The sequence below is a fragment of the Hyla sarda genome, chromosome 5 (genome assembly GCF_029499605.1).
Source record: "Hyla sarda isolate aHylSar1 chromosome 5, aHylSar1.hap1, whole genome shotgun sequence".
NCBI lineage: Eukaryota > Metazoa > Chordata > Amphibia > Anura > Hylidae > Hyla > Hyla sarda.
In genome coordinates this window covers 21097726-21114494 of record NC_079193.1, presented here as the reverse complement: position 1 = coordinate 21114494, position 16769 = coordinate 21097726, and the positions used below count along the sequence as shown (strand labels likewise).

At 43.7% G+C, this 16769-nt stretch overlaps 1 protein-coding gene across 2 annotated transcripts in view; it reads left to right on the top strand.

Annotated features, from left to right (window-relative positions):
- The first annotated feature begins 12148 nt into the window (after positions 1–12148).
- Positions 12149–16769, top strand: part of LOC130272930 (tachykinin-like peptide) — a 59342-nt gene continuing 54721 nt past the window's right edge. The window contains exons 1-2 of one of the 2 annotated variants that reach the window (XM_056518962.1): positions 12149–12289; positions 12383–12609. In XM_056518962.1, coding sequence (XP_056374937.1) covers positions 12502–12609 — 108 coding nt within the window. In that variant the 5' untranslated portion in view covers positions 12149–12289; positions 12383–12501. The remainder of the gene's footprint in view (positions 12290–12382; positions 12610–16769) is intronic. The other variant, XM_056518963.1, reaches the window with a different exon arrangement.

Genomic DNA, 16769 nt, shown 5'->3' with positions numbered 1-16769 from the left:
ACCACACAGGAGAGATCCTCAATACTGCAACACACAGGAGAGATCCTCTATACTACACCACACAGGACAGAACCTCTATACTACACCACACAGGACAGAACCTCTATACTACACCACACAGGACAGAACCTCTATACTACACCACACAGGACAGATCCTCTATATTACACCACACAGGAGAGATCCTCTATACTACACCACACAGGAGAGATCCTCAATACTGCAACACACAGGAGAGATCCTCTATACTACACCACACAGGAGAGATCCTCTATACTACACCACACAGGAGAGATCCTCTATACTACACCACACAGGAGAGATCCTATATACTATAGCACACAGGAGAGATCCTCTATACTACACCACACAGGAGAGATCCTCTATACTACACCACACAGGACAGATCCTCTATACTACACCACACAGGACAGATCCTCTATACTACACCACACAGGAGAGATCCTCTATACTACACCACACAGGACAGATCCTTTTTAAGCAAAGTTCATGCAAACTTTATTAACTACGCTATTCCTTCCCTATATAATTGAGCTGCATTCATTCCAGATACATTTACCCTGAGCACTTTTTTATCTTTTCATGTAACAAAATGGGGCAATTAATTACTCATCGATTTTCTGAAGTTTATCGCGTCTATCCTTCACCGCCCCTCCCCCAGCACCTTTGATTTAATGCAATCTACCCGACCTGTAACAGTAGAGAACGGATTAAAATATCTAAAGGAACCGTGGAAAATAGAAAGTTTCATTTACCTCAGATTGCTACAGAAGAAGCCTTTACGGGGAACAAAGTGACACGGTAACAATGCCGCCTGACAATGCCGCCAATCAGATCTTAATGAAGACCACTTAACTAACACGGCGGCAATTTAACGGCAAATTGTACTATATGTATTTGGTTAATGAGGCAAGTGACAGGTGCGAGGAGGAGACGCTTGATGGGGCGGATTGGTAATAAGTCTTAAGTGCGATGGATTAAGGATTAATGAAGGGAACGGCTCCGGGTCTATGTGGTCACTTACGGCAGCAGAAATGCACTAATGTACACAGATGTAGCAGAGCTGAGTCGCTTTACACTCCTGAGCTGTGTTAACTCAAGGATTAAATGTAGGTTTTGTTTCAAAACTACAACTCCCAGCATGCCTGGACAGCCGAAGGCTGTCCAGGCATGCTGGGAGTGGTAGTTTTGCAATAGCCGGAGACACTTTGGTCTTTTAGCTACCTGTATTAATATCCTACAGCAAACTAACAGGAAAATTTTATGCAACTTTATGTACAGTACATGTCCACCTTTTTTAAACATATATCTGTAGGTTTCACTATGTTGTCATATTTTATTTAAATAATATTGTAAACTCTTTTTGTCGTAAGTAAAGTTAGGATTGAAAATGGCTCTGGAGGCAGCTGAAATGTCCCCACTGCCCAAGATAATGCAATTAAAGTTTATTGTATGTTTTTATTTTTCGATAATCCTGGAGCGGTTTGTTTGTATCTCTCATATCTATCTATCTATCTCATATCTATCTATCTATCTATCTCATATCTATCTCATATCTATCTATCTATCTCATATCTATCTATCTATCTCATATCTATCTATCTATCATTTCATATCTATCTATCTATCTATCTATCTATCTCATATCTATCTATCTATCATTTCATATCTATCTATCTATCTCTCTATCTATCTATTTCATATCTATCTCTCTATCTATATCATATCTATCTATCTATCTCTAAAATCTATAGCTCTCTATATCTATCTTTCTATCTATATATCCATTGTATACAGTCATGGCCGTAAATGTTGGCACCCCTGAAATTGTTCATGAAAATGAAGTATTTCTCACAGAAAAGGATTGCAATAACACATGTTTTGCTATACACATGTTTATTCCCTTTGTGTGTGTTGGAACTAAACCAAAAAAGGGAGGAAAAATAGCAAATTGGACATAATGTCACACCAATCTCCAAAAATGGCCTGGACAAAATTATTGGCACCCTTAACCCCTTAAGGACCCAGCCATTTTACACCTTAGGACCCGGCCATTTTTTTTAACATCTGACCACTGTCGATTTAAACATTAATAACTCTGGAATGCTTTTAGTTATCAATCTGATTCCAAGATTGTTTTTTCGTGACATATTCTACTTTAACAAAGTGATAACATTTTTTGGTAACTTGCATCCTTTCTTGGGGAAAAATCCCCAAATTTGATGAAAAATTTGAAAAATTAGCATTTTTCGAACTTTGAAGCTCTCTGCTTGTAACGAAAATGGTTATTCCAAATAATTTTTTTTTAAATTCACATTTCCAATATGTCCACTTTATGTTTGCATCATAAAATTGACAAGTTTTTACTTTTGGAAGAAATCAGAGGGCTTCAAAGTTCAGTAGCAATTTTCCAATTTTTCACAAAATTTTCAAACTCACTATTTTTCAGGGACCAGTTCAGGTTTGAAGTGGATTTGAAGGGTCTTCATCTTAGAAATACCCCACAAATGACCCCATTATAAAAACTGCACCCCCCCCCAAAGTATTCAAAATGACATTCAGTCAGCATTTTAACCCTTTAAGTGTTTACACAGGAATAGCAGCAAAGTGAAGGAGAAAATTCACAATCTTCATTTTTTACACTCGCATGTTCTTGTAGACCCAATTTTTGAATTTTTACAGGGGGTAAAAGGAGAAAATGTATACTTATATTTGTAACCCAATTTCTCTCGAGTAAGCACATACCTCATATGTCTATGTTAAGTGTTCGGCGGGCGCAGTAGAGGGCTCAGAAAAAAAGGAGCGACAAGGGGATTTTGGAGAGTACGTTTTTCTGAAATGGTTTTTGGGGGGCATGTTGCATTTAGGAAGCCCCTATGGTGCCGGAACAGCAAAAAAAAAAACACATGCATACCATTTTGGAAACTAGACCCCTTGGGGAACGTAACAAGGAATTAAGTGAGCCTTAATACCCCACAGGGGTTTCACGACTTTTGCATATGTAAAAAAAAAATGTTTTTTTTCACTAAAATGTGTGTTTCCCCCCCACATTTCACATTTTTGCAAGGGTTAATAGCAGAAAATACCCCCCAAAATTTGTAACCCCATCTCTTCTGAGTATGGAAGTACCCCATAAGTGGACCTGAAGTGTACTGCAGGGGCTCTACAATGCTCAGAAGAGTCACATTTGCAAACTTTGCTGAAATGGGGGGGACATGTCGCATTTAGGAAGCCCCTATGGTGCCAGGACAGCAAAAAAAAAAAAAAAACACATGGCATACCATTTTAAAAACTAGACCCCTTGAGGAACGTAACAAGGGGTAAAGTAAGCCTTAATACCCCACAGGGGTTTCACGACTTTTGCATATGTAAAAGAAAAAATTGTTTTTTTTTCACTAAACTGTGAGTTTTCCCCAAAATTTTACATTTTTACAAGGGTTAAGAGCAGAAAAGACCCCCCACAATTTGTAAATACATTTCTTTGGAGTAAGAACATACCTTATTTTTGGATGATAATGGCTCGGCGGATGCACAGCAGGTCTTGCTGGAGTGGGAGGGCAGTCAGGGGCCTTGAGCTTCATATGGAGCCAGGATGTGGGACCCCCCCTCAAGGAGCGTTAATGGGGGAGCACTGAGCCCTAAAATAGGGGAACACTATGGGGGACAACAGGCCGTAACTGGGGTATACAGGTGGTACAGAGGCCCGTTATATGGGGTACAGTGGGCCGGAAAATTATAATAAAAAAGGATATATTCCCAGAATGATGACCCACAGCATAGCCAAAACTAAAAAAAAATATGCCCGCCCCAAACCCTATGCTCTGAATCATCCTTCTGGGAATGTGATGTGTGTGGCCGTCCCTAACCTGCTGCCTCAAATGCGCACCCGCTCAGGTGGAGAGAGAGCGCTGCGCATTTGAGGCAACATAAAAAAGTCCCCGATGATAGTGACTCAGTGACCTATGACCCATTTTTGAAAAAAACACCCCCAGAGGTCTTATCAGGTTTTTTTTTTTTTTTTTAAGGTTTTTGGGGCAATTTAGAGATTTATGGGGTTAAAAATTTGGAATGTACTCTGGACTTGGTACATTGGTCAAATTATGGAAAATTTACATAAAAAGGGAAAATTTAGGGCTCCATGGAAGTGTGATACTCCCTGAAGCAGCCTATGCAGAGGCCCGGATTATCTGGGCAAGTGTCACATTGATTCTTGGTGTCCTTCCGTCTCCCCCTCCTGAAACACACTCTGCATTTTTTCTGGGTTCGTCCCTTCTTTCCAGTGGGGGGGATCACACCTGGAAAGTGTTGGCCTAGGACGATCCTGGCGCCTATAACTCCAGACCCTTGGGAAGTCCGGCCTTATCTTTCCCGGTCAGCAAAGATCAGGAACCTTAGGACTTCTTCTGTGTTGCCAGCGTACTGGGATAGTACAAAAGCGTTGTACATGGCAACCTGTACCATGTAGACCGCAACTTTTTTGTACCATGCCCGTGTTTTCCGCGTGACGTTATATGGCTTGAGGACTTGATCTGAGAGATCAATTCCCCCCATATACCGATTGTAGTCCAGAATACAATCGGGCTTGAGGACCGGTCCCACGGTACCTCGCACAGGGACAGGGGTGCTGCCATTCCCATGAATGGTGGTGAGTATAAGGACATCCCTCTTATCCTTATACTTCACCAACAACAGGTTATCATGGGTGAGGGCACGGGACTCACCCTTGGGGATAGGCGTCTGGACCAAATTTAGAGGGAGACCTCTCTGGTTCCTCCGCACGGTCCCACAAGCGGTCGTTGATCTGGCGGCAAGGGATGTGAAGAGAGGGATGCTGGTATAAAAGTTGTCCACATACACGTGGTAACCCTTATCCAGCAATGGGTGCACAAGATCCCAAACGATTTTCCCGCTAACACCCAGAGTGGGGGGACATTCTGGGGGTTCAATACGGGAATCCCGTCCCTCATACACTCTAAACTTAAGAGTGTTCCCGGAGGTACTCTCGCAGAGTTTGTAGAGCTTCACGCCATACCGCGCCCGCTTCGAGGAAAAATACTGGCGGAAGATGAGTCTCCCCTTAAAACTGATGAGAGACTCATCTACAGAGAGGTCCCTGAGCAGTACGTAGGCCTCCAAAAATTTGGCCCCAAAGTGATCGATGACCGGCCTCACTTTGTAAAGCCGGTCATGGGCGGGATCACCTCGGGGCGGACATGCCGCATTATCTGCATAATGCAGGCATTTCCGAATAGCTGCCGAACCGCCTCCGTGTCATCGCCATACTGTAAAGCGGGGTCTGGTAGAGAACGTCCCCGCTCCAGTAATGACGAGCACTTGGTTTTTTGACCAGGCCCATATGCAGCGTGAGGCCCCAAAATGTCCTAATTTCCGCTGCATCAATGGCGCTCCATTCATTGGACCTGGCCAAAAACAAATTGGGGTGGTGGGCAATGAACTACTGAGCATACAAGTTCGTTTGCTCCACCATGTGATTGACCAGGCTGTCACTGAAAAAAAACTTTAAAAAGTCCAGATCAGTGAAGCCAGCCGTGTCAATCTGGATTCCGGAGTCGCCAACAAACTCCGGAACCCGTGGCTGATAACCCTCTGGGGGGCTCCAGACAGGGTCATCGGAAGGGGGCTCCGGTGCACTTGTCTGGGGGGCCGGACTCCTATTACGAGCGGCATTGCCACTCGTACTAGTGTCAGCCACTGGGCCACTCTCATGGGGGGTGCGTGGCCTCGCCTGGCGGCGTCTCCGGCGCTGTACAGGGGACTCATCATCACTGCTAGATGATGAGGAGGACGAGGAAGAGCACAAAAAAGTAGGATCTTCCTCGTCCTCACTGGAGTTTGGTGACATTATGTCCAATTTGATTTTTTTCCTCCCTTTTTTGGTTTAATTCCAATACACACAAAGGGAATAAACATGTCTATAGCAAAACATGTGTTACTGCAATCCTTTTCTGTGAGAAATACTTCATTTTCTAGAAAAATTTCAGGGGTGCCAACTTTTCCGGCCATGATTGTATGTATCTCATATCTATCTATCTCATATCTATCTCATATCTATCTATCTATCTATCTAAATAAACAAAGAATAAATTGGCCAGCACTATTGATTCCAAACTATTATATGGACCTGACTTACAGGTGCAGGCTGCTGGGCTAAATATACAGCAACAGGAGAATACAGCAGCACACTGCTAGCACAAAGATATAAATAAAACATGAGTATATAGATACAACATGAGAAGCTATTCAGCTATGGTGCAGTAATGAAATAATGAGATACTTAGCTTGCAATTTGGCGGCCAAATAGCTTGAACCGTCCAACCAGGGTAAGGTGACCTCATTCTGGGACGGACCCTACACTATGAATATGCCTCTGTGTGAACAGCTCAGCAGGCATTGCAGGATCTGGAACATCCAAATAACCTTATATACACCTGATAGAGGTGGGTGGGGTGCAGGAACCAACATGGAGATATATTTAGCCCAGCAGCCTGCACCTGTAAGCCAGGCCCGTATAATAGTTTGGAATCAATAGTGCTGGCCAACTTATTCTTTGTTTATATTACACATACGGGGGAGTGGCTACCTCCATGTTGGCTCCTGCACCCCACCCACCTCTATTAGGTGTATATAAGGTGATTTGGATGTTCCAGATCCTGCAATGCCTGCTGAGCTGTTCACACAGAGGCATATTCATAGTGTAGGGTCCGTCCCAATGAGATCACCTTACCGCGGTGGGACGGTTCAAGCTATTTGGCCGCCAAATTGCAAGCTCTCATATCTATCTATCTCATATCTATCTATCTCATATCTATCTATCTATCTATCTCATATCTATCTATCTCATATCTATCTATCTATCAATCTCATGTCTATTTATCTTTCTCTATCTACTTACCCCTTTTGGCAGTACTTTGCTGTCTCTAGATGTCCATACTCTAGGATTCTAGGAGTCTCTTATGCAGCCATATTTGTTCACACCACAGAGGATCTGGATTGGATAGTCGCTGACTAGTACCTGGGGGGCCATAGTACATTATAGATAAGCAAGCAGTTATTAGGCTATTAGACAATAAGGATGGGGGGGGGGGGGGGCACCCTGGCCTTTAGGATTTCTGTGTTAACACGATCAGATACAATTGGGCTGTGTATCCCTGCGGAGGAGTCATGCAGTCATCTCTTATATCTCAGCAGAGGAGACGTAGTGTAATATGAATATAACAACCAGCCCTTCTATCAGTGAATTCATTGGGAAGTTCACAGTGATCCCCAGTAGGTAATTTGTACAGGAGATGCGGCGGCCTGAGCGGGGATCGTTCTCTAATGGATATAATGCGTCTTGGCTGCAGAGTAGGATCTGATCGTAGACGCTGCCGCACGTTCTCCATTAGGAGGAAAAGAAAAAAATAAGAATTTTGCTGTAAAGGAAGAGAAAAGTACATTCTGTTACTTATTCACCAAATGAAATCATCTTAAAGGAATTTACTACAAACTGAGAATAAAAATGAAGGAATTGCTGCGGGGAGAATATACGACTCCACTCCGCTTAGCACCCAGCAGCACTACAAGTCCCAGCAAAGATTTGCTTAAATTTGTCAGTTTAGTTGGCGTGAGGAGCATCTATGTTTATCCATACAGTATACAAGTTCCCTCCAAACAGCGGACCTCCAGATGTTGCAAAACTACAATTCCCAGCATGCCCGGACAGCCGTTGGCTGTCCGGGCATGCTGGGAGTTGTAGTTTTGCAACATCTGGAGGTCCGCAGTTTGAAGACCACCGTATTACGAAAACTACTCATTCATTTCAATATTCGTCATGTAATGCTTCATTTCCCCTGTGGTGGCACTGTAGCAGAATCGACCTCTTGCTGCTAGGTTCCCTCTCTCTTCTCTATGTCTTAAAGGGGTTGTGCGCTGCCCTGCCTTTTGGAGCTCCGCTCCCAGCGTCCAGAAGTTCATTACTCCGAATGCTGTGTGCGGGCTTCCGTGTTCGCGGCCGCCGGGCGTGACGTCCCGCCCGGCCCCTCAACGAAAGTCTATGGGAAGGGGGCGCGACAGCCCGGCGGCCGCGAACACGGAAGCCCGCACAGAGCGTTCGGAGTAATGAACTTCCGGACGCTGGGAGCGGAGCTCCGAATGGCAGGGCAGCGCACAACCCCTTTAAATAATTTCCCTCCATGTGATAGTTTATGTGATTTCCAGCATATTTATAAATCACTTCATTTAACAAAAATAATTCCGTACCCCAGAAAAACTGCTCTAGAGTCTTGGCCACTGGGTGTCTCTTTTCCCCTGCAATCTGCTGATCTGCTGTTAGGGGAATTCTGTCTCTACTAAGAGATAGATCAGGACAGAACACAACAAGCTGTGTGTGTGTGTGTGTGTGAAAGGCGGGTTACCTAGTGTGTTGTGCAGAAAAGAGGGAGAGAGAAAGCTTTTTTGTGTGTGTCTAGCTTCTGTATTTGGACAACAAATCCATCTGTTCTGCTGCTCACTCATTCTGACATCCACTGCTCAGGACAGGACATGTCCCAGGCAAGCACTGAGCCCACCACCACTCACCATGCTGTGTTGTACTGGGTCTTTATCCAACCACTGCAGGCTGCTCTGTAACCCCCTCCTCTCTGTTTTCATTCTGCAGTCTGATAGGACAGGACTGAGCACAGAGGAGTGCTAGTCCCGTCCCCACTTCCTGGACTTTATCCCAGCCTGTGCTTCAGCTGGGACAAAGATGATGCTGCAGCCGCCCAGGATTTTTTTTTTATAAGCCATGATTTTTATGAAAAGAAGCTTAAATATTTTATGAAGAAGATTAGAAAGGCTAATGTTTTCCAAAGATGTACAACATATAAAAGTTTTTGATTCTGACAGGGCACATAAAACCAGTCTGCCTGCTGGAGATGATCCACACTTTTCCTGAAAGTTAACTCAAGGCTTCATCTCTCACCACCCACAAAGCAAAAGGCAGCTGTCCCTGTGTAAGAACCGGTGTACATAATGCTGTATGTTCAAAATGCTGGTATTTCCCCCTTCCCCCTCCCTTCAGCTCCTTAGCAGAAGTTCAGTGCTCAGTGTAACTCCTTCCTTGCTGTGCTTCCACTGTTTCTTCGATTTCTGCTCACATAGAACCTTGCACACACAGTGAATATAGCAACCCCTTCTCCACACCCATGCCTCAATAGTACTAAACTGTGTAAATCATCCCCAACACAATGCAGCTGTTCAGTGCACATAGTGCAACACTATGTTATGCAGAGAAGGAGCATGTTTTGAGCTCTGATTGGCTAGATAAGTAAGGGAAAGAAAGTCCTGTGTAAGTACTACTAACAAACAGCACAGCTCTGGTCCTGCCCCCTGAGATGAAGAGATAAAGTGATAGCTCTGTACCATTAAATAGGCACTCTCATTAAAGGAGTTCTCTAAGCTAAAACTTTTAACCCCCGCTGTGCCCGGGCTGTAAAACTATACATAATAACCTTTCACTTACCTGCCTACGATCCCCCGTTGTTTTCCGATATCGCCGTCCCGTTCTCCGGTCCCGGTCTCTTCCACTTCCAGTGGGTCGGTGACTTCACTCTGCGCTCAGCCTATCAAGCGGCCGCAGCAATGTCCCGTTGCAGCCGCTGATAGGCTGAGCGTAGAGTGAAGTCACCGACCCGCAGGAAGTGGAAGAGACAGGGACCGGCGAACGGGACGGCGATATTGGAAAACAACGGGGGATCGTAGGCAGGTAAGTGAAAGGTTATTATGTATAGTTTTACAGCCCGGGCACAGCGGGGGTTAAAAGTTTTAGCTTAGAGAACTCCTTTAAAACTAATTTTGCTATTGCACTCCTTATGGTGAATAAAAAAAATCTTTCTAATGTATTTTGTTTAAAAAGAATGAAGTTTCTTATGTTTTATTTGTGATTTAAAAAGCTGCCACCAGGTGCCTCCCTACTTGTCCAGAGCACATTTCCCCCCATCTCTTTCACAGACTTTGGACTCCTGCTGGCCTGGCAGAAGTCCAGCGTGTCCAGTGTGTGTGTGCAGCCTTAGCCAATCATAGCTTATCTCACACTGAACTGCTCTGGGCTGTGTGTAGCAGAGTGAAGGAGGAAGTTCTCCCCTGTATGGCTTCAGATGATGTCACGCCTGCTGGGGAACGCCCCTTCCCAGTCTGTGAATCTGACTGAGAATGAGCAGAAAATACAGAGTAATAAAGCAGGGGGTGGTTTGTCATGATGGGGGCTGTGAATTGGGAAGATTATAACATTTAACTAGATCATGAGAGGTTCTCTTTAAGGGCTCAGTAACAACCAATGAGAGTTCACAAATCACCTTGTCACCACTCTGAAGGGTTAATCTAACAAATGCCGATTTATAAATTGATTTTGAAACAACAGGTATGCTTAAAGTTTGGATTTGTTTAGCTTTATATCAGTACAAATATTGTTGTAGATCATGTTTGGCGTTGCGAAGTAGACCCTTTAAATTAAAACTGCACTACTATGCATGGCCTATGAGCAAAAGTGGCGCCGTTTCCTGATTTTTTGTTAATCGTTTATAAGCCTAAGACTAACCCAAGCCAATAGTGGATTTATTACAGAAATGAAAGGTCCAGCAGAGTAGAGTTCCCTAAAATCTCATCTTTATTTTCCTCTATATAAAATCACAGAATTCCACACAACAATTAGATCTGACAGGTTTCGGTCATCAGTGACCTTAATCATAGATCAGCTCATCTATGATTAAGGTCATTGATGACCGAAACCTGTCAGATCTAACTGTGTTGTGTGGAATTCTGTGATTTTATATGCACGGAAATAAAAGATGAGATTTTTAGGGAACTCTACTCGGCGGGACTACTGTTGGCCCTGCTCCGGGTCCAGGACGGATCATTCCTCAGAAGTGCGGGCCGGTTTGCCTTCGTGCCTATATATGTTACTTATAGTTCATTTATAGCACATTTCCAGATCACAGGTGTTACAACAGTGTTTCCCAACCAGCGGGCCTCCAGCTGTTTCAAAACTACAACTCCCAGCATGCCCGGACAGCCAACGGCTGTCCGGGCATGCTGGGAGTTGTAGTTTTGCAACAGCTGGAGGCACGCTGGTTGGGAAACACTCTGTTATAATATAATTGTGGGGGTCCTACTACTGGGATCATCTCCCTCAAAAATCAACTGTTACCTTCTAAAAAGGGATTTCTATCAGGGGCCCTATAATGTAAAACCTGGGGCCAATGCATACTTATCAGAGTTGCAGTGCAGGGGCCCTGGGTATAAGGGCCCCCCCTGTTTGCCATAGCAAACACCAGGTCCATTGGGAATAAGGGGAAAAAGTAATGTACATTTTGCTGTTTGCTATATACCCCCCCACCCCCCACCCCTTTATCCACCCAGTGACCTCCGCACGCCCTAACAGGGGCCATTTAAAGGGATTATCCACTCCAGACTTTCCCTTTAATTAGTATGAATTGTAAATGAACATTGATCCAGGGATTCATTCAGATTTGGAGTCAGGGAAGGAATATTTCCCCCCCGTTATGGGGCGATTGGCCTCAGCTTTATGCAGACCTTCTTCTGGATCAACACAGTTGGGTTTTCACGTTGAACTCGATGGTCTCTTCTCTCTTTCTCGTCTCTTTTTGACGCACGCGATCCTTTTTCTGTTTTCTTTCTCCGTTCATTTACAATTCCCATTCGTCTCCCCGTTTACGATGATGAATTGAGAAGGGCGATCGCTCGCGTCTCCCACTCGACAGAACAATCACTAATGGACCCGGATGACTCACGCACCCCCCCCCACCCCCCCCCACCCCTCATCCCAACCAACATCATAGTGTCGTACGGCAATAACTTGTGGCATAAATCGGTCGTGACTGTCATCGCCCTCATTGCCCCCCCCCCCCCCCCCATTTCTCTTTAGTCATTGTGACCAATGGGCGGCAACCGGGGGAAGCCGTAAAAAAAAAAAATTTTCGCCGCCTTGACGTCACTCGGTCCGAATTGGAGGTTCTTCCATGGCGTCACTTGATCAGATAATGGGGTGGGAAAGTGTTACGTATGGAGAAATCTACGGGAAAGCCTCCGAGACTCATTGAATATTGATAAGGAGACGTCACGCGGGCGGCCCCCATATGGCGAGTAGAGTCGGTAATTAGATTTGACAATGGTCCGGCCCCTCTCCTCGTATATAAAGTGGAGAACACTTGGGAGAGGACTGTTCCAATAAGACTCAGGCTGGTGTGACGGGAACCAGGAGAGCAGTGCAGTAAGTATTCACGCCCAGACCGAGCAGAAACTTCACGACTAGCTGCCTCCTTTTCCTCCGGAGCTGACAGCGCTGCTGTGTCTTCTCTTACAGATTCGACCCCTGGGCTGCTGTGTGAAGCTCCTGCCTCTCCGCTCTCACTCGGCAGCAACCGAGCCTCCACCTGTCGTCCATTCACTACGGCAAATAAAGAGACAGTGCCGGGGAGAATCATGAAACTCATCGTAGCCTTCGCTGTCATAATGTTGGTGTCGGCGCAAGTCTTCGCCGCAGAAATCGGACTCGATGAGATCGACTGGCCATACAGTGACCAGGTCCAGGTGAGAGAAATGTTATACTTTTTTTTAAATTTTATTTTAACATTTTTATTTATTTATGTATTTATTTATTTTTTTGTAAATTTTTGAATTTCTCAAAGTTTTTTTCTTTTAAACTTTTATTTTACGTTTTGGGACTACGTTAGGGTTTGGCGCTGGTATTGATTTTTCGGTAACATCCGTCTGGCTTTTCATGTGCATAGATAGGACGTGTCACGGCAGGCAAGGCACGCAATATAATTTATTTTTTTATTTTATTTTATTTATTTATTAATTAATACATTTTTTTAATAATATGAGATGTAGCAGAGCCCAACTTGTTTTCGGGCTCTTTGTTGCCTTATGATAACTATATAAGTTCAGATAATGCAATAGGTTACTACGTTACCCACTTAGGCGGTGTTTCCATACCAGAGTGCCACCAGCTGTTGCAAAACTACAACTCCCAGCATGCCCAGACAGCTGGCGTGGGCTGTCCGGGCATGCTGGAAGCTGTAGTTTTGCAACAGCTGGAGGCATCCTGGTTGGGAAACACTACTCTTAGGGTTTGGCACTGGTACCCGTCAATGATTTTTGTTCCACAGTAACATCCGTCTGGCTTTTCATTTGCACAGATAGGACATCTGCAGGACACGCAACATAATTTTTTTGTTTTATAATATGAGATGTAGCAGAGCCCAACTTGTTTTCGGGCTGTTTGTTGCCTTATGATAACTATATAAGTTTAGATAATGCAATAGGCTACTACGTTACTCACTTAGATGGTGTTTCCATACCATGGTGCCTCCAGCTGTTGCAAAACTACAACTCCCAGCATGCCCGGACAGCCGAAGGCTGTCCGGGCATGCTGTAAGTTGTAGTTTTGCAACAGCTGGAGGCATCCTGGTTGGGAAACACTACTCTTAGGGTTTGGCGCTGGTACCCGTCAATGATTTTTGATCCTCAGTAACATCTGTCTGGCACATCAGCAAGGCACGCAAAATAATTTTTTATTTATTTATTTTTTTTAATAATATGAGATGTAGCAGAGCCCACCTTGTTTTCGGGCTGTTTGTTGCCTTATGACAAATATTTTAGTTCTGATAATGCAATAGGCTACTACGTTACCCTCTGGCGGTGTTTCCCAACAAGTGTGCCTCCAGCTGTTGCAAAACTACAACTCCCAGCATGCCCGGACAGCCGAAGGCTGTCCGGGCATGCTGGAAATTGTAGTTTTGCAACAGCTGGAGGCATCCTGGTTGGGAAACACTACTCTTAAGGTTGGGCGCTGGTACCCATCACTGATTTTTGTTCCTTGTTAACATCCATCTGGCTTTTCATATGCATAAATAGGACATGTCTCAGCAGCAAGGTACGCAGTATCATTTTTTATTGATATATTTAATTATTTATTAAATGATATGAGATGTAGCAGAGCCCACCTTGTTTTCGGGCTGTTTGTTGCCTTTTGATAACTCTTTAAGTTCAGATAATGCAATAGGATTTGATTTATTTGGCAAAACATAGAAGACTCATTGACGAACTAAATGACAAACCCAGCTCTGCTACATTGATAAATTTAGCACCGCTTCTTTAATAAACTCAAAGCGCTAAAAAAAAAGCAAAAAAAAAAAAAAAAAACTAAGCTTTGTAAAAGTAATTACTATCCACAGGTAGTAAAGTCAAATAAATAACAAACCCAACTTTAGACATTGATACATTGATCTCTGCTACATCAATAACCTCAAACATGTTACATAAATAAACTCAGCTCTGCTATACCGATAACTGCGTCTCTGCTCATGATATCACAACAAGCTGTGTCAAATGGCAAACTCCTTTTTTGCTGTTAGCAATAAATTCAGCTCTGCTATACTGGCATGTTCAAACCTATTACACTTATTAATTCAGCCCTGTGCTATTGCAGCGAGCCGTGCTAGATTGCAAACTCGACTCTTCTACACTGACAGACTCAGCACTGAAGCATTTACATAGGCAGCATTGCTATATTCATAAATACAACCCTGTTACTTTCTTAAACTCAGCTCTAGAGTTGAGCGAACTTACAGTAAATTCAATTCGTCACGAACTTCTCGGCTCGGCAGTTGATGACTTATCCTGCATAAATTAGTTCAGCTTTCAGGTGCTCCGGTGGGCTGGAAAAGGTGGATACAGTCCTAGGAAAGAGTCTCCTAGGAATGTATCCACCTTTTCCAGCCCACGGGAGCACCTGAAAGCTGAACTAATTTATGCAGGATAAGACTTCAACTGCCGAGCCGAGAAGTTTGTGACGAATCGAATTTACTGTAAGTTCGCTCATCTATACTCAGCTCTGCTGTGCTAACAAACTCAGCTCTGCTAACAAACTCAGCTCTGCTAACAAATTCAGCTCTGCTGTGCTAACAAATTCAGCTCTACTGTGCTAACAAATTCAGCTCTGCCGTGCTAACAAATTCAGCTCTGCAATGTTAACAAATTCCGCTCTGCCATGCTAACAAATTCAGCTCAGCCTTGCTAACAAATTCAGCTCTGCCGTGCTAATAAATTCAGCTCTGCTGTGCTAACAAATTCAGCTCTGCTTGCGCTTTTGGTGCCACATTGCAAACTCAGCTTTTCTGCGTTAATAATTTCACTTCTTCTGCCTTAACCTATGGAAACCGGTAACAGAAATAAAATCATCTTGGCTGCGCCATTAAAAATATTTCTGCTTGTTGTCTTTTAGCGAGCTGCGGCATATGACAAACCCAGCTCTGCTACGTTAATAAACCCAGATCTGCTATAGTAATGATCTCAGCTCTGCTAGATCAATAAACCTGCTGTAATAATAAACTTAGCATCACTATACTAAGTAACCCAGCTCTGCTTGTGATATCTCAATTAAATGTGCTAAATAGCAAACTCCCCTCTGCTGCGTCAATAAATAAATCTCTGCTACAATCGCATATCGATCCCGGTTACATATATAAAATTCGCTCTGCTGCTCTAATAATCTCTACTTGTATTGTATTACCAAGCTGTGGCGAGTGGCAAACCCAGCTCTACTACACGAATACATTCAAAGATGCTGTAGTAATACTTACCTTCGTCCTGTTACAGTAATAAACTCAGCTCTGCTACACTGACAGACGGAAACCTACTGTAATAATAAACTCAGCTCTGCTACACTGACAGACTGAAACCTACTGTAATAATAACTCAGCTCTGCTACACTGACAGACGGAAACCTACTGTAATAATAACTCAGCTCTGCTACACTGACAGACGGAAACCTACTGTAATAATAACTCAGCTCTGCTACACTGACAGACGGAAACCTACTGTAATAATAACTCAGCTCTGCTACACTGACAGATGGAAACCTACTGTAATAATAACTCAGCTCTGCTACACTGACAGACCGAAACCTACTGTAATAATAACTCAGCTCTGCTACACTGACAGACGGAAACCTACTGTAATAATAACTCAGCTCTGCTACACTGACAGACGGAAACCTACTGTAATAATAACTCAGCTCTGCTACACTGACAGACGGAAACCTACTGTAATAATAACTCAGCTCTGCTACACTGACAGACGGAAACCTACTGTAATAATAACTCAGCTCTGCTACACTGACAGACCGAAACCTACTGTAGTAATAAATTCAGCTCTGCTACACTGACAGACGGAAACCTACTGTAATAATAAACTCAGCTCTGCTACACTGACAGATGGAAATCTACTGTAGTAATAAACTCAGCTCTGCTACACTGACAGATGGAAACCTACTGTAATAAACTCAGCTCTGCTACACTGACAGATGGAAACCTACTGTAATAATAAACTCAGCTCTGCTACACTGACAGATGGAAACCTACTGTAATAATAAACTCAGCTCTGCTACACTGACAGACGGAAACCTACTGTAATAATAAACTCAGCTCTGCTACACTGACAGATGGAAACCTACTGTAATAATAACTCAGCTCTGCTACACTGACAGACGGAAACCTACTGTACTAATAAACTCAGCTCTGCTACACTGACAGACGGAAACCTACTGTAATAATAACTCAGCTCTGCTACACTGACAGATGGAAACCTACTGTAATAATAACTCAGCTCTGCTACACTGACAGATGGAAACCTACTGTTATAATAAACTCAGCTCTGCTACACTGACAGATGGAAACCTACCGTAA